Source organism: Anopheles arabiensis, chromosome X (assembly GCF_016920715.1).
Source record: "Anopheles arabiensis isolate DONGOLA chromosome X, AaraD3, whole genome shotgun sequence".
Taxonomy (NCBI): domain Eukaryota; kingdom Metazoa; phylum Arthropoda; class Insecta; order Diptera; family Culicidae; genus Anopheles; species Anopheles arabiensis.
This window is the reverse complement of record NC_053519.1, coordinates 10,794,963-10,816,636: the sequence shown is the minus strand read 5'-3', so window position 1 is coordinate 10,816,636 and position 21,674 is coordinate 10,794,963. Positions and strand designations below refer to the sequence as shown.

Genomic DNA, 21,674 nt, shown 5'->3' with positions numbered 1-21,674 from the left:
ATGCAGATGGTTCGTTATCTGGCAACTAAGGTTTGTTTAAATAAAAATGCTATATTGTTTGTGTTGTGAAATCCTGGTCACGGCACCCACATAATATCTAGCTTATCTCCAAACAAATATCATTGTATTCTGTTCATTGCACCAAAAATAGTTTTATTACACTTCCTATCAGCAAAATGTAATGCCTTTATCGGGTTTTAAAGGACATTTTAAAATTGCAGAATTATGGGTTGGCCCACCTCGACAATGTTACATTTCCTCTGTTGAGAGGTCGTCACCAAATCGTATCTAGTCGTACCACCATCAAGTTGCAGTTCTCAGAAAGAAAAAGGAACAAAAATGTGTGAAGCCCTGGTTAGGGCACTGCACAAGAGAAATATTATTTTTGCGCAACGCTTGGGTGTGTGTAACAGTGCCATACATACACAGGAACTAAACTATTAAATAACACTTCGCAGGAGTTTCTACCGTAAAGGCTTGTGCGGTTGAGGATATCAATTTCTTGTTAGTGTTCTCAAACTATTCTCACTACATTTCACCTTCGAGAGTGTAAGGATAGCGCATGGTAAAGTCTTCAAAACTTCGATCGTTTTTTTTTTGTTTCTTTTCATCATTTTCACGTCAAAAAATGACACGTCGGGGAAATGGATGATATAGGTAGTCCCGACCCACCGCCCTCACTACAGATCGACCGCAGATGTTAATCAGGTTGAAAGGGACCAAAAAATGGGAATTTGTTGGCAGCAGATTTGGTTTAGAACAAACAATGCTCACACACACACACACACACACACACACACATACAAATAAGCACGAAGGTAAAAAAGGTAACAACTTTCCCAGCCGCACACGTCGTGTGAATATTCCTCTGGCTCCACAAGGGGTGGAGTGGGGCAAAGCGGTCGGAAAAGATGTTTTGTGGTATCGATTAAATATTCAGCATCAAAGCCGGCATCTTCTGGTATCCATGAGGGCGGAGGCAAGCGAGAAGGACTGACAAGTGACCGCATAAGGACACGCTCGGGAATTTGAATTTTGCCCGGTAAAAGAATAGCAGGTGTTTCGATGCGAAAAGGGAAGGGGAGCCATGCTCCGTTTTTCTTCTTGTTGGTCTTTTTTACTGTCTCACGATTTAATATAGGTGTTTTTTTGTTTACCCTGTGCTGCCTCCGCCCGGTTGTTGATTCTACCTTAATTCATTCACCAAAGTGGTTGTTTTGCGGTTTTGGCGTCCCGCGCAGCCCGTGAGGAGTGCACGTTCGTGTTTGTTTTTCCTTTACCGTGTGTGTATGTGTGTGTGTGTGTTGGTTTGGTGCGGGAACTCAACAACTGCGCCGCGGGGTCAACGCCAGCGCTGCCAGTGCTGGAGTTCAATTCCTGTCGGTTCTGTTTGCGGGGAGGAATGTGGAGCGTAAAGTGTCGCAATTTGATGAATAATTGATTGTATCGTTGTTCTCTGCGACACCCACCGTGCTGACTCACACACACACACACACACACACCCGTTCGAGCGCGCTCCGGAGGGTTGCGGTTTATTCATTAAACAGTGTAGTGGATTTTTCCAGGTTCGTAGCGCTGGTAAAAGGTTTACTTAATTTTGTTAGGATAGGAAACGAAACACTCACAAATAAACAGGTTCGTCGCTTGACGCACTTTAGGAGTGGAGGGCAGTTTTTATCGTGCGAGGCGTGTGCAATCGATGCGACGGAGTGGAAAAGAAATTTTCCAACGCTTCCAACATGTCTCTACACAACTCTACACATTATGGAACGATGCCAACGTAGATTGGAACACTCTTTCGGGGCCTCGCCATTGTTCTTTTTGCCTGCCTGCTCGAGTCCAGACATTCTAGGGGCACGTTTCACCGGCCACGTCACAGCTCTAGCATAAGGAGATGATATTTTCAAAGTATGATAAAAAGTGAAAATACGTAGCTAAGAAAATCGATCGAACAGAAAATCCTGGACGAAAGAACGAATGGGGGGGAAAAAAATGCATTGCCTTTAAAAAAAGCTTGCCCAGCGGCGAGCTAACACCGTCAGGATCCCATTAGCTCGGACACCTTCGGAAATAGCTGAAGCAAAAGACGAAAAACGAAAAAACAAACAGCGACTTCGCTTCGTGTCGGTCGTGTGCATCGTAAGCAACCATATGCAATTTTCCCAGTTTTGGCGGTGAGAAAATGTGCCCATCGCACATAAAGTGGCGGGGTCGAGCGAGATAGCGAATCGAAGACACACCGCTAAACCCGAGCGCACCGGATTGGACGGGCATGGGATGCGTTTTTGTTCATGCTCGTGTGTGGGAGCTTTTTTGCTACTGCTTCCTGCTGGCCCTGCAGCAAGTGCTGCAACTGCACCGGCGCTAACACAAACTGCCCGCTCGTGGATGGCAGTGCGGGGTCGTGCACACGGTCGACGACATCTCAGTCCCGTGCCGTTCTGCAGCACTTCCTTTCCACACTCCCTGCGGGAAGATAGTTGCAGCTTGCGTTGCATTCGCTCAACGCCCGAAGATGCACGCGCGTACCGTCCCTTGGCGCCCAAACGAGGCGGACCCAACGTTGGAGTTCGGGTTCGGTGCGCAGCAAGCAGTGGGGAAGCCTCCAAAAAAGAACACGAACAACCACCCCTCCGCTCCCCCTCCCCCCCCCCTCCTGCTTCCACCCCAAATTGGTCAGCGCTGTCTTCGGCTACTCGGACGGGCACTCTGCAGCACCGTAGCACATCGCCGCAAGGATGTGCTTGGTTGCACAAGGGCGGCGCAAGCGCATCCTTCGCCGTGCTACGAAATTTCCTTCGCCTTCCCGCGATGGGATGTGTTGTCGTGCCGTTTCGCTCCTTCTTCCAGCCAGCTGCAGCGTAACGACACAATCGCTCTCTCGCTCACGGTAGCAGTGGTTCGGTGCAGCAACGAGCCGAGCTCGAAATCGTAACCCGAAAGGACGAAACACGCGAGCGCTGTTTTCGGGGAAAAAACAGGGGCCCGAATCTTCCCCCGGTTGCCGCATCCGATTCTCCACCCCCGGGAGGTGTACCGGAGGAAGCCGAGCCGAGTCCCCGACCGTACCGGGGGCCCTGTGGTACGGTCGGCCAGCCCAAAGCAGCAAACCCGCGTCAGTATGCTGCTAGTACGGTGAAGGTAAAGATGAGCATTGCTTGTGTGTTTCGTCATTGGTTTGGAAGTTTCTTACTGTATACTGCTGCTACTGTTGCTGCTGCTGGTGCATTAGCTGGTTAAAGGGTGTACACGTTTAAGCGTTTTTTGTTGTTGTGAAGGAAAGTGAGCTTCGCCGAGTGTGTGCGTGTGTTTGGTTTTTGATTAGAAGAAGCGCGTTGACATGGATTGATGATTATTGATGTACCCAAGACGATGGTGCAGTGATCTGGGGCTGTATGGACAGAACGGAGGACGGATTAATCTCTACCTACCAATCAAACGGTCCTGTTAGGACCTGGACGTCTGTGACTGTGTGTGAGGGTGTGTGCTTGCTCGTGTGCACCGTGCACAGCTGCCAGTGAGCTGATGTACCGAAAGAACTCACTGCTCGGTTAAATGTACGATGGAGTAGCGACGTGTAAGACAGTGTAGTCATCGAACAGGTTGCGAGTCTAGTGTGTGAGCTTGATCTTCAAGTTAAGCGCCCGAACAGGTATGTATTGCTATTCCTGTGTTTTGTGTCTTTGTTTGCAGTGAGTGTGAGGTCTGGAATGTAGTTAGACCCCATAGTTAATGTACAGCGTGGAGTTCTAAAGTCTTTTCAGGTCTTGTACATACTCCATTAATTGTTTAGACCTTCTCCGAAAGAATAAGAAATCATTTTATTTGTGATATCATTAACATGCTACACCGTAAAAACTATTTTTAGGCAAGAGTCACTTAGTCGAGGATGTGGGATGGTCAAACCATTTAGTTATGATTCTTTTTACCATATCTGACTTCCCACTCTAATTCGTCATTTATTTTTTACCAAACCTCCTTCCGCACGTAGTTGCAATTCGTGTTGCTTCACAAGCAAAAAACCCTTCCTACAGCTGCTCATTCTTCTATCAACCATCATCGCGAAGCTGTCGGTGGCACAAACCGTCATGTCCGAACCGGCCGCTCGGCGGTGACCTTCGCCACCGTGTGGTGAGAACGTTTCTGGCGCGCCTGAAGCTTAAGTCAGGCCCGTGAGCCTGAAGCAGATCGTTTTGCGATCGTTCGCACCTGCCAAAACCTGGTACTCTGTACTGCTGCTTGACCTGACCAAGGCAAGGTGTGATCAAATCAGTGTGTCCCCCTCCCTCCCTCCCCTACCCCGGCAGTGTCAGTACGTACGCGTGTTTCTCGCTCGGTGCGTAAAGTGCGTCCAGTGTTTTACGGTACGGTACGTTGTGTGCGGCTTGCACCAGCAACAGTGTGCCCCTCCGGCGGATGTGTGACGGTGTGTATGTGTGTGCGTGAGTTTACATGTAAAGCGGCGTAAAGCGCTCACGCAGCTGGACCTCGCCCGGCACCGTATTCAATCAACTAAACTGTCTCGACTGCCCGTCTCTGGGGAGGTGGCAGTCGAGCGGCACTCGGCAAGCGATGGTGACATGGAACGGGGCCGACAGCGATGGAATGCACAGCTTTCGACCGCTTTCGATCGGTACGTAGCACTCTACAACCTCTACCACATTCCGACGTTTTGTGTTTGAAGTCCCTATCCCGTCTTTTCGAAAGGGCAACGTGATGTCTTCTACCGGGAGTTAGATTAGTTAGCTGGAACAGAAACAGAATCGGAAAAGCAAGATGAGGCAATGCTTGGGGCAAGATGTCCGGCCAGCTTTGCCTAACGGTTCCGTCGAAGTCTTCCAATAAACCGTCCGCCATCTTGCGTTGCGTAATGTTCAGGGCGCTCTTCCAGAACCGTATATACGTAAGCGTGCACCTTTCGCCGCCCGCTGATGGTTGATGATTTTTCTTTTATTTTTTCTGCAACCTCAAGCAGGTGCCGAAGATGCGGGGTGTGTTTGCATGTGTGCAGTGTTGACAGCAATCGGCGAGCGAGACCCAACAAAAACAACAGCAAAAACACGCGAAAAAGTTCCCTGTCGGCACGCACGCCGTTTGGCTGTCTTGCACGGAAATTGCTCATTTTGGTCATTGCGAAGGCTCGATTAATAGTTCGATACCCCGCCAGCGAAGGCAAAACGGTCCCTCAGCGGCCCCTCTCTCGGTGCCAGTTTTTGGCCCTGGGTTTGTTGTGACGCGCGGCGTTGAAAGACGAGGGCCGTGTCGTGCAAAGAAATTTTGTAAGAAATTAGAGAATTTTCCAATCGAACCAAGATTTGTGTTTCTACCTGTGTGTGTGTGTGTGTGTGTGTGTGTGTGTGTGTGTGTGTGTGTGTGTGTGTGTGAGTGAGTGTGTGTGTGTGTGTGTGTGAGTGTGGGTAATGGCTGGCGGTTGTTGGCAGGCGATCGGGCAGCAATCAAGATCCATATCCGTTTCGGTTGACGGTGAACGGTGTGCATGGGTGGAGGGCGCATGGTAATCACCGCGCTGATTGCTACTGCTAATGGTACAACACGCGCAACGGTGTCGTGACGGGTTTGCCTGGATCTCTGCTGCCCTGAGGACCCATCGCTACCCATTGCCAACCTTTTATTGCTCTTTCCACCATCGTCCGCGTTTTGCCAAAGGTCCGGACAGACATGTTACAGGCTCGTGACATTTCCTTGACGATTGCATGATCCGACCGTGGCTTACAGGGGGGGGGGGGGGGGGCGCGGCGGGACTGGATGTGACGTAGTTCCGTTTCGCAAAATGCTATTATTCCCCAACCCGTTCGTGGAATCCAGAAGTGTCACGGACGAAGCTGGTTCTTCGGGGGTTTTGCCTTGCTACGATGCGGCCTATATGGACGACCGTGTCGCTCCCAGACACAGACACACATAGAGAAGTTGACTGGCTGTAGACAAAGTAGCTCGGCGGGGGGAGGAACAAAAACATTGGAAACTAAACGCAGTGCCCTAACACTACCAAAACCCAGAAAAGGAATTCGACAATGTTCTAACAAACGGCACGCTATAATTGAGGTTGCCTTTTTGGAGCGCACCTTGAAGGTTACGCCAGCAGTGTTTCGCAAATGGGGCTTGTTTTGGTTGGAGCTGGAGCGAGCTGCACTACATGAACGCTGTTGCTGTAACATCTGGTACATCGCCGTTTCGGCTGGTTTACCACCACCAGCCAGCATTGGTAATAATGGCTCTGTTAAAGCTCCGCAAAACTGTAATCAGCAAGATGATAAAGTCAATCTGAGCCAGGTTGAGTGAGGTAGAGCTTTCTTAAAGTATTTAACAAGCGTATCTAACACGTTATCTCGCTCTCGTACCTTTTGTTTCCAGCCTTGCCGCTGTTGAACAAAAAGCACCACCAACACTTTCTTCATTCGCTTCGAATCTTTGTCCCATACGCCCGCCCATAGAACCTGCTGGAAATCAGAAGGGAACTGGCACAAACACATATCGCACTAACACTAAGAGCGTCCTCTAAAGGGGGCGCATAATATTCTTCAGGCAGGCGGGTCGGCCCACTACGCCATCCCCAGATAGTCTCATCCCGCTGCTTCGCATTCTATCTAAATCCATTATCTAATTTAAATCTCACCGGAAGCATACAGTACGAGCCGTGCCAACATGCTGGACCTGCCGTAAAAAGATAATGAGCTCAAAAATAAAGCCGAACGATTTCGAGCACCGCTCGACCGGTTACTACTATCTCGTTTGCCTACTCTCCGCCCATCCGCATCTTCTGCCACGAAACGAGCAGTCCCAGTCCGCCGTGCGCACGCTAACACTATGCGAGTGCGAGAATCCTTTCCGAGACGCTACTTTGCCGAAAAGATAATCCCGCTTCTTCATCGGTACGATTTGACGTCGTTCGATGCAGTTGGCACTGGTTCCGCAGCAGTTGGAGTTGGAGAAAGGCGAGAGGGTTATGAAAATATCCACTCGTAGGATAGTTCAGTCGCTTCCCTTCCGGGTTGGCATGGTAAACATGGACCATTGGGACGCTGTGGTACCACGTCCCACAGCAAAAGGGGACACAGGGCTACCCCACGGTAAGAAGACGGACATTTCCGCCTTGATTTCGGAGGAAAGATTCGCCTGTACGAGGGTGCAGGTACTTGAAATTATTTTAATACTCTGCTACATTCCCCCGGTTGGGCTGGGGCGGTGCCCGGGCAAGGCAGGTGCTGTCGGATTTGATAGAGATTTATACATCGAAGCGAATGCACTCACTCTACTTACTCCAATTGGGTTGAAATGGGGAGATGGTGCTGCCCATTCCCGAGCCGGGTTGAGGGCTAATGTGAAGTGTAGTTGGCTCGTTATGGGTGAGCGCTAGATGATAATAATGATCATATTTATCTCTGCGACACAAAATAAAATCATCCACCCAAGTCTGGTGCAGGAAAAACTCTTTTGCTATTGTTTTTTTTTTTATCTTTGGTTTTTGCCTGCTAGGACAATGCGCTGTTCAGAACGATTTGATGGCAAAGAGGTTGGCTTTCAGGCTGGTGTCTTCCGTGGACGACATTGCTATGCCGAATGTTTTCTTTAGCGACGCAAATCAGACACCGGAGATGTTAGAGTGAAGGCATTAAAACTGAAGTATCTCGTCTGAAATAGATTTGGTATGGCACGAGAGATAAGCTTGGAGAATGAAGTGATTCATTCCAGTGCAGGAAATTAGGCACTCTTGGTGTAACATAATGATCTACCTCGTTTAAAGTGTTGTGTTACAACAAGTGTAGTGCTAAAGCACTAGCATGGTTGCATAGTTTTTTGAGCTACTGTAGTGAAGGACTTTATGCTTATGAGTTGCTTAAACAAACACGTATAAGAATTTTAGTTCTTGGAATTTTCAATAGTTTATAGATACTGTGTGAGGTAATTTTCTCAATCAAGCAGCAATTTTCTCCGTCCCTTTTTTTAAGTGCCAAATCCTCACTGTAATAATGTAATGTTTGGTTCATTAATTGAATATGTAGCTCTTGAAAAGACTTTCATAGTTCACAATTGTTACATTATTCTTTCTTTTTATTTATCCACAATCTGTGACACTCGTCTCGTAAATTCATGACTGCTAGGTCGCAACTGAATCAAAGCAGCGCTGCAGAACGAGTGCAATATTTTTCGCTAGTATACTTCATGGTGCCTCATCTGACAAGTAGCAAGTTAAGCAACAGGGTAACGGATCCCTCGCGGTACCACTTTACTTAGGGCTGGTTCGAGCCGCCGGATCCAACACCTTACACGGACACCAAAGCTCCATCGCAGATCTAGCCTCCGGGCAGAGTCACTTGCTTGCATTACTTGAAGCACATCGGACAACAAGAGCGCAATAACACCCCAGTGTTTGCTCAAAATGATCGACAACGGGTACTCGTACGTGACGCGCGACAACCTACGCTACACCGAGCTGAACGATGGCCGCTCGTACGCCCAGATGGGTACGCTCTCCTCCCCGCCGTCAATGGCCAACCGGGGCATGCCCGAGTACGACAGCTCGGTCGTCCATCTCGCCAACCATCGGCCGTACGATCCGGCCCCCCAGACCGCGTTCGAGCGGTACGACACGGCGTATGCGCCGCAGCGTACCGCGCTCTATCCGGCTGCTGCGTACGGCTACACGCAGCCAGCCATCATCGACGACGAGCAGAAGTACCTGGGCGCGGACAGCAATTCTCACCCGGCGGAGGTGCAGCAGCCCCAGACGCACCCGCACCATCACCATCTCGGGCTGGGCGGTCCGGCAACGGTACCGGACGCCCGCACACACCACTCGATGATGAAGGTCGAGATGGACGACAGTGCGACCGGTCCGATCTATCCTCGCCCGATCTACCATTACGATCCATCCACGTGCGGTGCGATGCCGCCCGGCTTTTCCGCGATCAATCTGAGCGTGAAGGAGTCGAGCCCGCCGCTCCCGCCGTCGTACAAGACCGGACCCGGATCGCCCTCACCGAACGGGCGGCGAGCGGGCGACGAGAGGGGGAACAAGATATCCTCTAGCAGCCCGGAGCCGCAGGTCAGCCCGTCCGACGGCCGACGGAACAGCAGTCCCCAGGCATCGCTAGACCTGAGCTCCAACAATAGGTAGGTGGACAAGCTGATATATATGAGTCGGATTTTTTTAAATCAATTTTATCAAGAGTTGAGCAAGGCAATGCTTTTGGACATCAGATAAATGGACTGCAGCGATAAATGCATTTATAGTTTAAATCCGTTTATGTGTTGGTACCTCAAGCGATTCTTCAATACACATACTTCAATTAACATAATTACAGCTTCATTTCAATTCCAAATGTACTTGTAGGTTGAGATTGAAATGTAGAATGTACCATTTTGCCCTACTTACGGATCTGTACCTCTTATACGGGGCTTTACAAGTCAGAATCGAACATCACAATTTTAGTAGCTCAAGACTCAATTTAGGTGTCAAAAGTTGTTGTTTCACCGCAACCACATCGTTGCGGTGAAACAACAACTTTTGATAGCTAAGCTGAATCTTGAGCTACTGAAAATGATTTACTGACATTCGATTCTGACTTGTTAAACCCTGTAAAACAGCTCAGCGTTGTCTCATGCATCTCAACATCTCGTAGAAGTTATTAAGCGAGATATTGAACTATTACACATGCAGGTTCAATTTCTCCGAAACATCTTGTATCTTATAGCTCCCTAAGTAATTTTGTTTCCTCTCGTTTGCTGCCCACCCACGACTCAGTGGCGGGACGAGTCCACAGTTTCCGAACCGTCAGAGTGCGAACATCAACACCAACAACAGCAACACCAGCACCAGTGCGAACACGAGCAACACCAATAGTAACGCTGTGTATACGAGCGAGGTAAGCGAAAGCCGCCCGGCGGAGGTGAACACCAACGAGTACACAAACACGCCGGAGCGTCCACTCGGGATGGGCTTTGCCAGGCCGCAGCCACCTTCCGCCTCCTACAGCAGAGAGTCCACGCCGGACAGTGGGGGCTCCTACTACGCCGACAGCTACCGCGACCAGAGTGGTAAGTGAAGTGGTAGCTACACCGTTTGCTTGAACCGTTGCACTAAGCGCACCTTCGCTTGTATCGCCGCTTGCAGGCTACAGTCCGCACACGAGCTACGGCATGGTGGTGCAGCCGGACTATTCGAACGGGTATCCCGGCTACGCACCGAACGCTTACCAGTACAGTGGACCGTACGCGAGCTCGCTCGGCACCACCGTCTATCCGCCGACCGTACCGACGAGCTATCCGGCCAGCTCGAGCTCGAGCTTCGTGACGCCGCCGACCCTCGGGCAGCACATAGCGCCGCACGATAATCTCCTCAAGGCTGGGTAGGTACTTCCAAAAAGCGTCGCAAGCTTGCGACGGTGAGGGCATACTAAGCAAAGCAGTTCTTTCCTGTGCAGTCTGACCGGCTACCAGCGTCTCGAGCGACCCCAGTTTCCGTCACAGTCCCAGGAGCTGAAGTGTCCGACGCCCGGATGCGACGGGTCGGGCCACGCGACCGGCAACTACTCGTCCCATCGCAGTCTGTCCGGATGTCCGAGAGCGTCCAAGCCGAAAAGCAAGCCGCGCGACGGACAGGAATCGGAACCTTTACGGTAAGAGCCGACGGTGTGTGTGCGCTGACGATCGTTACTACACACATTCTTTCTCGCTGTATCTGTCTTCCGATCTTAATGCAGATGTCCCATCCCTGGATGCGATGGTTCCGGTCACTCTACGGGCAAGTTCCTCTCACATCGCAGGTACGTGATGAGCTGCCCTGCCAACTCCACCGTACGGAAGTTCTTTGGCGAACTTTCGTGTGGGTCTGTCCATTGTGTCCGCCACTCTTCTTCATACTCTCTCTCTCTCTTTTTCTCCTTCTCTCTCTCTCTCTTTCTTTCTCTCTATCTCTCTATCTCTCTTTCTCTCTACGCAGTGCATCTGGTTGTCCGATTGCATTCCGCAACAAGATGCACATCCTGGAGAATGGTGGCACGATCGAGCAGGCGAAGGCCGCCATGGCGCAGGCCGCCGCCGGCAAGTTCGAGCCCTTCACCTGCCCGACGCCGGGCTGCGACGGCAACGGGCACGTGGACGGTACGTTCAGTACACACCGCACGGTCGCGAGCTGTCCGACGGCCCAGGGACCGGGCCAGGCGCCGGCCAGCAAGAAGCCACGGTACGGTGACGCCGACGCGGGCGTGCTCGGCGGTCTCGGCCCGGTCGCGTCCAAGTCCTTCAACGGTAAGCTAATCGAGGATTGACCAAGCCTAGAGTACTGCTTAGACTAAACATCCTGTACCTCCCGATCTCTGTCCGTGTGTTTCCTCTGTGTGTGCGTGTCTGTGTGCGTGTTTCCGCTCCGGGGCTCCGTGCGTGTGTGTGTGCTTGCGTGTGTGCGCCTGGTGTACCGTGCCGCTCTCTTCAACCTTCGCACCCACCCCGACCCCGACGGCTGTCATCGGTGTGTCACCTGCCGACCTAGCAGACCTAGCGACCGGCTACAGCCAGAGCGTCAAGGGCAGCCTGATGTCCGGGCCCGGTCCGCTGCTGGTTGGGCCGCCGGCTCCCCCGCCCGGCTCCCAGATTCTTGCGTCCGGCGGTGGTCCACCGGGCTCCACGTCCGGGCTGCTTGCCGGTCTCGCACATCCCGTGCCCGGCCTGCACGGCCACACCGTCCCGGGTGTAATCGGTGGCCCCGGCTCCAATCACTGCGGACCGGGTGCGGCCCCCGGCGACGGGCAACACACTGCGCACGATCGGGCGGCGGGCGGCGGCGGCGGCGGCGGCGGTGTTGCGATCGCACCCAACCCGACCACCGCACCGACCGACGGTCTGTCATCCGACCCGAGCGGCGTACCACCGGACAGTGGGGCGGGCGTCCCGACCGAGGACATCCTGGCGCTGGACGAGGAGATCACCGAGCTTAAGCGGGAGAATGCGCGGGTCGAGCTGCAGATGCTGCGGCTCAAGTCGAACATTAACGCGATGGAGTCGCAGCTCAACAACAACAACCACGAGCCGAAGCTGCTCGAGATAGGGACGCGCGGGATCACATGAAATTTCCTTACGTGTTAGGACGTTCGCGGTACGCCTGTCGTCGGTGCGGTGAAGAAAGTGTGGTAACAGCGAGAGAGACAGAGAGAGAGTGAGAGAGAGAGAGAGAGTGAGAGAGGGAGAGAGAGAGTAGGAGAGAATGAGAACTGTTGAGTCAGTGCGTGAATCAAACGAGTGCGTGGGCTAGTGCGTGAGTGAGTTAGTGAAGGCGCAAAGGCGGAACCACACCAGGAACGATCCTAACGCGACTACTCCGGAGTGCAAACTGCGGAATGAAAACTGCTAGCGAGGCAAGATTGAAATATACAACTACAACAAAAAAAACCAAAAGCGTGAGTGAGACACAGTGACGAAAGGTGTGCGTGTTGAAGGAAAAAATAAAGTAACCAGTGATCGGCCATCGAACCGAGCGCAATACACAGTGTGTGTGTGTGTGTATGTGTATGTGTGTGTGTCATTAGAGAGTTATCTGTACAGAGGAAACCGGTCACCGACCGAACGAGAAGCGTTATCAGAGACACACACTCGCAATCACAAAAAAACACACACACACACACAACAATGACAGATGAGTGTAACATCTCGCTACCTGGAAGTATACCGCGGCGTACAGGGACGATACGAACGAAACACACACACACACACAAGCATGCGAAACTATTGGCCGAACAGAAACGAACAAACAAACACTAACCCTTACATTGTATACTAGAACGTTTTGGAAGTAAGTATTGAACATATTGAAGCGGCCGAATGGTGGGAGATGGCGGAAGCCAGCAAAAAGAAAAAACACAATACAAAAAAAAAATCTCCCAATTTGGCAAACAAAGTGTTTTTGTGCTAGTATTGTAACCCGTCGTGTTAGTCGTAAAATGTAGGGAGCTCGAGGGCAGGTACCGCCAGTTCGAGACACCGGGGAACGGTGTCGGGCGTGTGTGCGTGAGTGTCGATTTATAAAACAAAACTACTCTTAGCAAGCCATTTCCCCCAGTTCCACCCCTCCCAGTACGAACATCCAACCGCCACACACCCTCACACACAGAACGGACACAGGATCGAGTTGTACAGGGCACGGAGTAAGATTGTCTGCGCGGGTGTGAGGGTGTGCGTTGGGAGCGAAAGAGTTGCAGTTGTAATATAGTGGCGCCTTCCACCTTTTCGTTAGCAATTGTTGACGCGTGTACTACCCGTAGTTGACAGCTAGTGCGCTCGTGCGTTTGCTTCGCGGAGGCCGCGGAAGCCTTACTAGAGCGAGGCCGATGGCTGTGTTTGGGTTTTGTAGCCGATTTTTAAACTTTGTGTTCATCCCTTATCCCCCTACGCCTCCCCTTTCTTTACTCTTTATATACCAGTAAATGTGGTTAAAAACGGGCATGTGCAAATGCAAAAACAGGCAAGAAGAAGAAGAAGAAGAAGAAGAAGAAGAAGAAGAAGAAAACAAGTCGGAATCTTAGAGGAAACTATTATGTAAGGTCAGCAAAAACACTGTAGGGCACTGTGACATGGAACACTAAGGTCCGAGTACGAGAAGGGAAAAACGCAGTGGAAAATTATACTCTATGAAGGTAAAAAAAGAAAGAAAAAAACAACAACAACAACAAAACAAACAAACTAGCAACGGAAGCGTATGGGAGAGTTTTACCTAGTCAAATGTGCTGTATGACTTATATTTTAAATATTATTGTGTATCGTAATTGATTGACTTATTGCAATACAATAAAATGTAACACTACTGCAAGCAAAATGGTGCCGATTGAGCTAATCATCCATTATTTAACGAAGTAGAAAAAGATCGTCCGTCTGTTGCTGGAAGGCATAGTATTTCTCAACCAGAGGAACGGAGAAAGAGACAGAAAGAAGGAGATAAACAGAACAATAAGCAGGAAAAGTAATTACACAAAAAAGCGAACTTGCTAAGCTGTCACAAGTTTGAAAGCGATACACAGCACTGATTCTTCTTAGTTACAGTGTGTGTGTGTGCGTGTGTTTGCGTAAAGGTGTGTGCAAGAAAGGCGCTCCCCAGCACCCAGCAGGATAAAAAAGTAAACGTGAACATACAATAAATGCTGCAGTGACATGTTAGAAAAATTGTATAAACACAGCGAGAAGAAAGAAGACAACAAACAAACAAACTTAAATAGTATACAACACAAAGCAAGAGTCAAACATCTTAAAGCAAACAGCCAGAGCACACTGTAACAAAAAAAAAGAAAGAAAGGAAGAAGAAGAAAAAGCTAAAAACATCACAACAACAAAAAGACGAACACACTTTTGGAGTAAGAGAAGAAGAAAAATGTAATACGAAAATTATAAATGGCAAATCAGAAACTAACACATGCAAAGAAGCTAAAAAAAGAAGAAAAAAAAACATAAAACCACACACACACATACAGACATTCACACAAACAAACGCAACCAAACCAACACTACTGTATGTAACCGGTTATGAATTTTAATAAAAAGTAAAATAACATATTTGTGATATTAGATCGTTCTGTTTTCCACACGCGGCCTTTGCGTTCCCTTACCAATATTCGAAACAAGCTACCCCCCTAGTCGAGCAGCGGGTAAGTATGTGCGTGCTGCTGACATCCTGACAGGTGTGTATATGTGTGCGTGGGTTTGCGTGAGTCATGCATGCACGTGTGTTAGATCGATGACGGCCGGGCCCGTATAGCGTTGAGTTTTGGTGCGTTTCTACCCAATTTTGTCATCCTGCTGCAAATGAAGATCTTAAACTGTCGGCTGTATTTCTGAGCATTATTCACCCATGGGCATGAAAAAGCAATAATGCATGCCTGTCACTTTACTGACCTCTGACTAATTTACGAGTGCATTGTTTTACGCTGCCTTTTACTCTTGCCATGCTTCGAGAAGTAGGAGTGAAAAAAAAGTACGAAGTTTTCTGTGCTAGTGGCACCAGGAAAGCAAACAGCAATGACATGCTAAAATGGGCATCAACATGTCATTTCCGGGGACCGGGCCGGGAAATTGGGTACCCTTTGATTTCCAGGCCACGCTTGGCAGGGCACCGGCAACGGTGAGGCGGTGAGTGCACTGACGGCAACGGTGAAGCGGTGCGTGAGTGGATATGTTTGACATATTTATATCGCTTCGTTCGCGCTGTTGACAAGGTAAGTAATTGATATTAGTTTCTGTTTTTTTTTGTGTGTGTGTGTGCATGTGTGTGTGTGTGTGAGAGAGAGTTTGCCATGCGCTTCCCCCAACATTGCATGACAAGATAGGCCCGCATGCACTCAATGGCTTCTGACAAGTGGATAGACAATCTGATCAGCGCACCGGCGGTTAGCGAGCCCTGCAATTAGGGGACACGCGAACGCACTGAGTGTACATTCTCATCCCCTCCCCCCCCCTCCCCATCCCTGGGGAGCATTCGCAACCGATTACGCATTCATGACTTTTGCCAGTTTGAACCCTCCAACCCGCCCTGTCAGGGATGGGTTGATGCTTAATTTGCCCGCGCGCCCTGTGTGCTATATCGTGGTTTGACTTTACGTCGCTTTTACGCCGACTGTCTGGTTGGAGGGCCAGACCAATCGCGAATGGAGTGACGGGACGGGAGCATGAAGATGAGTTACCGCAAACTCGCGTGCTGCCTGATGGTGCACGCACCGTACCGGACGGATGGTTTTGCAGTGGGGAAAGGGACGATGTCGATTCCGTTCACCTGTTGAACCCGCGGAGTGTGATTGGAGCTGGGGGACATCGGGGTGATGCAAATGGTGGAGTTGGAATTTGTTTGAATGGAGAATGGTGCAGAGATGGCATCGGGAAGCTCCTAAACCTGCCGGGGTTCATTTAGAGCCAAACAGAAGGAGAGATTGAGAAGCACCGAATTAATCGAACCGAATGACAGTCACGACTGACATTAAACATTACCCCCCCCTTCCTCCGCTTCCTTCCCCCAATGGTCTCCAATACTGCCAAATTCCTGGCAGCAAATTGTCAGAACGCGAAGAAACTTACCGCCGCTCCTACCCCACCATGATCCATGCTGTTCTGAGCCCATTACCATTCATTTCAGATTTTCAAAACTCATTTCACCTCATCGGCTCTCATCATCCAGCGGCCGGAACACAATTAATTACTTCCATCCAGGCCCTTTCCTCGCAAATCAATTTCGAGTGCTGTGCCGAGTATTTTTTGCTATCTCTAGTTTCACCATGATTCGTCCATGTGCTACCCGTCCGAAGTGTTTCCAACCCTCGGCCGGAGCAAGTCTTCTTTTTTTTTTTGAATTGTTTTGTTGTGTTGTATGCGCTGCCCGGAAAAGTAATTTTTCATGTTCCGTCAGTCGTAGGCGAAAAGGAATCAAACACACACAAACACACACACACACCCCGGGAAACGGTTTCGGGGGAAGAAATATTGCTCGCGGGCACCAGCGGTCCTCGTTCTTCGCTGCTCCCTGCTTTTGCTGAGAGTTGATTTTTTTTTTTTTGCAGCGGTTGACCCAACTCAATGAAGCTTTCAAATCGACAGCTCAGCGCCGCAGCCTCAATTGTGCCGAATCATCTTGAGCCGCGCGCACCGAAGGCATCCATGTCAGAATTCCACCCTCCTGGAGATTGTTTTTTTTCTGAAGGGTGTAAGGGGTTATTCTTTTTTATCATCGAAAACCGTCCACTCCGTGCTCGGGACGAGGTGAAGGACACTCATTGTCTTGGGAGCACGTCTGTGTATTAGCGTGTTGACCGCTGCTAGCCTAGGGAAGTTGGTGGGATTTCAAATACGATGGAAAAATCGCTCCGGCTATCCCTAATCTTTGATGCTATCGTTTCTCTTCTACTCTTACGTAAAATGTCGTGCCTTCCATCGGCTTCCCTTCGGTTACCCGGGATCGCCGTAACCCAACCCTCCCGAGGGCAGTGAGGTCATACAAAAAAATTAATTTTGACCGTTGCACTGGCGTTGAACCGCGTCCCTTTTCGCGTGCCTTCCGTGGGTAGGGCAATCTGAGCGAGGGGAGTGGGTAGTGTGGTAAAAAAGACACAAATTCAAAATACAGCATCCCGCCGATGGCGGATCATTCCCTTCCTGCAACGGCCAAAACCAGAACGCTGCAACCATTAATGAGCCCGGCAGCCAAATTAGGGCAACTCCTTCGCTTGTCCTGCCTTTGTGCCAGCTGGCCATGGCAGGAGGAGAAGAAGAACAAGAGCAAGAAGTAGTGAGAGAGAGAGACAAAAATGCAAAAAAAAAAAAACACAATGACAGGCACTCAGGCCCGGCCCGGAGACATTGATTAATTTAAATTAATTAAAAATCACTCAACCTTACACGCTTGATGTGCGTTTGGCAGGTTGCGCCAGGGCGGTTGATTTAAGATTGATTATATTGCTGTATGTTTGTGTGTGTGTGTGTGTGTGAGAGTGTAAATGTTTTTGTATTTGTATGCGAGTGAGTGTGTTTGTACATAGTGTATCGAAAACTGTTCATTATGTGGATTGAGTGGTGTTAGTTGAGAGATGGTCGGTTCGAAAAGCGTTTCAAACGACAGTTTCGATACGCGATTGCACGGCTCTAAATTCATGACGCAACTCTGAAGGAAATGTTCTACACATTACACAAATAGGTAAAATGTGGTTCTTTAAACAGGATTTTGTGAAGCTCAAACGTTCAGTATGCTTGTGTTGATTTCATAGTGATTTTTATTCCATATATTCCATTTCTCTGTGGTACATGTAAGGTTGCACGTAGTTCGGGCGTAATTTGCTGCTATGGACTAGAAATGAAGTGAGAATCACTTTTGTGCATCAGAACGAGAACATTCTTCACCGCTTCATGTGAAAAATATTTCCTGTTTAAGGCATAGTTTGCATTTGCATAGTTTGACTGTAATTAACCGTCAGGAAAAAATTTCACGCTTTAATGATTTAACAACACCTAATGCACTTTTCAGCGGAATAACACAGTGCACTTTTCGAGCATGAATCATAAAAAGTAAGCATAAATGAATCATTACACATGCTATCACTTTATTCACTTGTTTCGGTTGTTGTTTTGTTAATCAGTCTGTTAAAAAAACGTATTTTTGTTCATACCAGCAATGGCGCTATGTACTTACCTATTGCAACCGTTTCATCACTATTTTGTGGGTGTATTTTCTTTCACACTACATCCGTCCGCAGTTTGCTACATGTTCATGGCTTTATTGTTGTTGTAGTTGTTTTGTTGCATTCAACCGTTTCTCCCCTTCCCAGCAAGCACATCGGCTGGCAAGCTCTTTACAACCAATTGGATAGTGCGGTGGGCAAAATCTTTTCCTTCCATCGCAGCTTTCGCGCTGGCTCCGTTCATCTCTTTCTAGCCGAGCGGACGGACAGACGGCTCCCCAATTGGTGGAACAACGGTGCGCTCTCGTTCGCGCGCACTCTCGTTTTCTCTCGCGCGCGCGTTGTCCCCCCTCAACGCATCCACCATCGCACCGCGTACTCGGGGCTTTCATCCACCGAGCGTGGGGAAAAGCAAAGATGGACTGCAAAGGCGTCGTGCTGCTTCGCTCGCTCGCTCGCCATGTTGCGGGCTCTCGGTGTGTCTCGCAGCACAACACGCATTCACGGAAGCGATGGAGCTTTTTGAGAAATGTTCGGGCGGATGGGAAGCAACGCAACCGCTGCTATTGGGCATTCGGTGAAGACGCTATGCTTGTGTGGTGTTGCATCCGTCAGTTTGCGCTGCACGGGTATCCGGGGCCCTAGCGCTGCCAAGGACGAGAGAACCGCCTTCCGAGAGCAGCGCTATCAAGGCTATGTCGAGGGCCTTCGGCACCAGGCACCGGCGCTGAACTACCCGTTGTGGTGGCTGAGCGCGGTGGTCCTGGCGGAATCCAGCCGTGGCTCTTTCGCACTCTCTCTCTCTCTGTCGCTCTCTCATTTGCGCATCGTGTCCTGAACGCTATCAAGAGCTGCGTCTTATCTGTTCGCTTTTTTTTAAAAATATTATTTTGCCTTCATCTTCATCTTCACCTTCTTATTCATACCCATATCCTTCACTGTATATCACGCCTGTTGCCGTTTCAACTGGTGGTCTCTCTTTTTGCTCGGTGCCGCTACGGCGCATTCTATTTTCTTCCACATGCAGCGGGATTCCTTTCTCAAATCATTCCCTTTTGGTGCTCTTCGAACGTTTTCTGCTGGGGTCTCTTATGTGTGTTTGTGTGGAGTTGCTTAAAATGGCGGATAAGGACGATGCCACGAATCGTCGCCAACACGGATAGCCTCGTTTGGCAGGCAGGAAAGGCAGGAAAGGTTGAGCAATTCAATGGACAGCAATGGGCGAGGTAGATTTTCTGCCAGAAAAGCGTGAAAGCTTCCAGCCGCCATTTTGTGTGCTGGGTTGCTGGGTTGCTGATAACAAAAGTATTTGTAGCTAGGCGTTCTTCGTTCGCGATAAATTCTTTCCATTTCCTTTCAACAGTGCAAGCACGGGAAGAGCTAAAACGAACGGATTTAAGAATGGGCAGTAGTTGTGAGATATTTCAGGTATAGCTAAGAGATCTACAGCCGCGAATGTAATATTTAATGTCTTGTTTTTTCTCATCGGGCATTAGTTAAAGAGTTGTTTAGTTGTTTTGGCCTCAAATATTGTTTCCGATTTCATCTCAAGAGCTCTAGCAAATACTCTCAACTACTTTAACATCTGCAAATCTCAACTACTTTAATATCTGTATAGGTCTAGTTTTCCCACTCGCCGTGTTTAAGAATAAATCCCCCTGTGAACGCTACAAGTTTTCAAACTTTGTTCGCCACCGTCAGCACTGCGTTAAAGACGCTTCCTACGCGTGGTTTTATAGGTTTCTCGTCGGACTGCCTGCTTTATAGAGCGCAAACTTTCTACTGTCACCTTGCCTGCCGCACACGTGCCCACCAAAAATTTTATCGCGAAAGGGGGCTCTCGTAATCGAGGTTACTCTCCCGAAAGAAAGGAAAAAAAAATCAATATCCCCAAAAACTTGTGCCTCGAAATTATCGCATCAGCTGATCGGCAAGGTCCCCGGTACTGCTTGAACGCTGTCTAAACTTTCGCACCGCACCAGGCTCGCTAGGGTTTGGACCGGAGAAAACGGGGACACAATCCGCTCCCCCTCCTTTCGTTCCACCAAAAACTCCAATTTCTGCCCCGGTGTGTTGTGGGGCGACCGAACTCATTATGTTTCCGCCAAAGTCTCGCCAAAGTGTGGCAGGGACGGAGGAGTGGTGTCGGGCGAAACAAAGTGCCAAACTTTACAGACTCTCCCTGCGTCATAATTTGGCAAATTGATCCGAAAGGGAGGGAAGGGAGAAGAGGTACACAAGTAGCAATAGAAAAAGAGAGAGAGGGAACGAGGGAGAGAGAGAGAGTGAGAGATAGAGAGAGAGAGGCAAAGAGAAACAAAAAGTTTGGCGGTTTAAAATTAAAAACTTTCACTGAGAGGCCCCGTAAAACGTCAGTGTGACGTTGCGTGCGTGCGTTTCACGGAGGCTCGACAGGGGACAGGACCGGAAAGTAGAGGGACACTTTGTTTGGCTAGAATTGTGCGGAACTGTAATGTCGGTCAAGCTTTTATGACTTTTCGAGGGCGGCAGTTTTGTTCCATTACGGGGGACCAGGAGTTGCGTTTGCTCGTTGCGTTGGCTAATGTTGGCACCGAGTCGTGAAACGTCAGCAAGTTTCGCAAGGGGTGAGCCTGCCGGCTGCGAGACTGTTTTTTTTTTTAGGGTTATGGACCCTTGTTGCTTGGCGCCTAACTTTTGTCCGGCATGTGTCTGTGAATGTGCTTTAAAAAACTGAAGAGAGTTTGTATATTCGGTCAAGTAGCTCTTGCTAATGTTCAGTACACGGCGTCTTGTGTGGAATTAGTATGTCAGATATGGGATTATTGGTTGATAAATAATAGTCAACACTATCTGATGGTCTAAGGTGGTCAAAGGCATTTTTTTTTCTTTGGCACACAACAACCGTTGTCGGTCAAGGCCTGCCTTGTACCCACACACTCTAGTGAAGTGAGCTTTGGCTTTCAGTGACTTATTGTAACCATAGCAGGATAGTCAGTCCTACGTATGGGGGCACGGTCTATTCGGGGCTTGAACCCATGACGAGCATGCTATTAATTCGTACGAGTTGACGACTGTACCACCAGACCAGCCCGGTCTAAAGTAAAAGGTACTGTTAATATGATCTATACATGTTGAAGCACGTACATGTCCTTAAAGAGCAATAAGGTACATTATCTAAGCTTTTTAGAGCCAGATGCTTGTTTTGATACATTGCTAAGGACAATTCATATGGTCTGATCGCTGAAACTGTTATCGAGCTGGTCTAAACTCCTACAAGCTCTCTGGTCTGTGTAATACAACCAAGCTGAGATGTGATCTGCGTAAAAGTACCTTCCTGCCACGGGCAAGGGCTCCCAAGGGCAAAGTAATGAAAGGGTGCAACCACCGGGGCAGTAAACCGTACAACCTCTCCCTTACCGTGCGCACGAATAAGTGTGTGTGTGTGCGTGAGTATTACTAGCGCGAACGCAAAATATAAGCACCAAACTTTTGCGTTTCAACCTTGAAAAAGTTTGTTCCATTATGCTCTGCGTA

The 21,674-nt window shown here is 49.3% G+C and overlaps 1 protein-coding gene across 1 annotated transcript; it reads left to right on the top strand.

The window, feature by feature from the left end:
• The first annotated feature begins 3,135 nt into the window (after nucleotides 1-3,135).
• On the top strand, nucleotides 3,136-14,322 carry LOC120905941 (myelin transcription factor 1-like). Its single transcript, XM_040317299.1, has 9 exons — nucleotides 3,136-3,652; nucleotides 3,992-4,633; nucleotides 8,121-9,132; nucleotides 9,764-10,056; nucleotides 10,133-10,367; nucleotides 10,428-10,637; nucleotides 10,722-10,784; nucleotides 10,961-11,268; nucleotides 11,513-14,322. Exons 3-9 carry the CDS (start codon nucleotides 8,399-8,401, stop codon nucleotides 12,082-12,084), a joined length of 2,415 nt encoding a protein of 804 aa, XP_040173233.1. The 5' UTR covers nucleotides 3,136-3,652; nucleotides 3,992-4,633; nucleotides 8,121-8,398; the 3' UTR covers nucleotides 12,085-14,322.
• The last annotated feature ends 7,352 nt before the right edge of the window (nucleotides 14,323-21,674 follow it).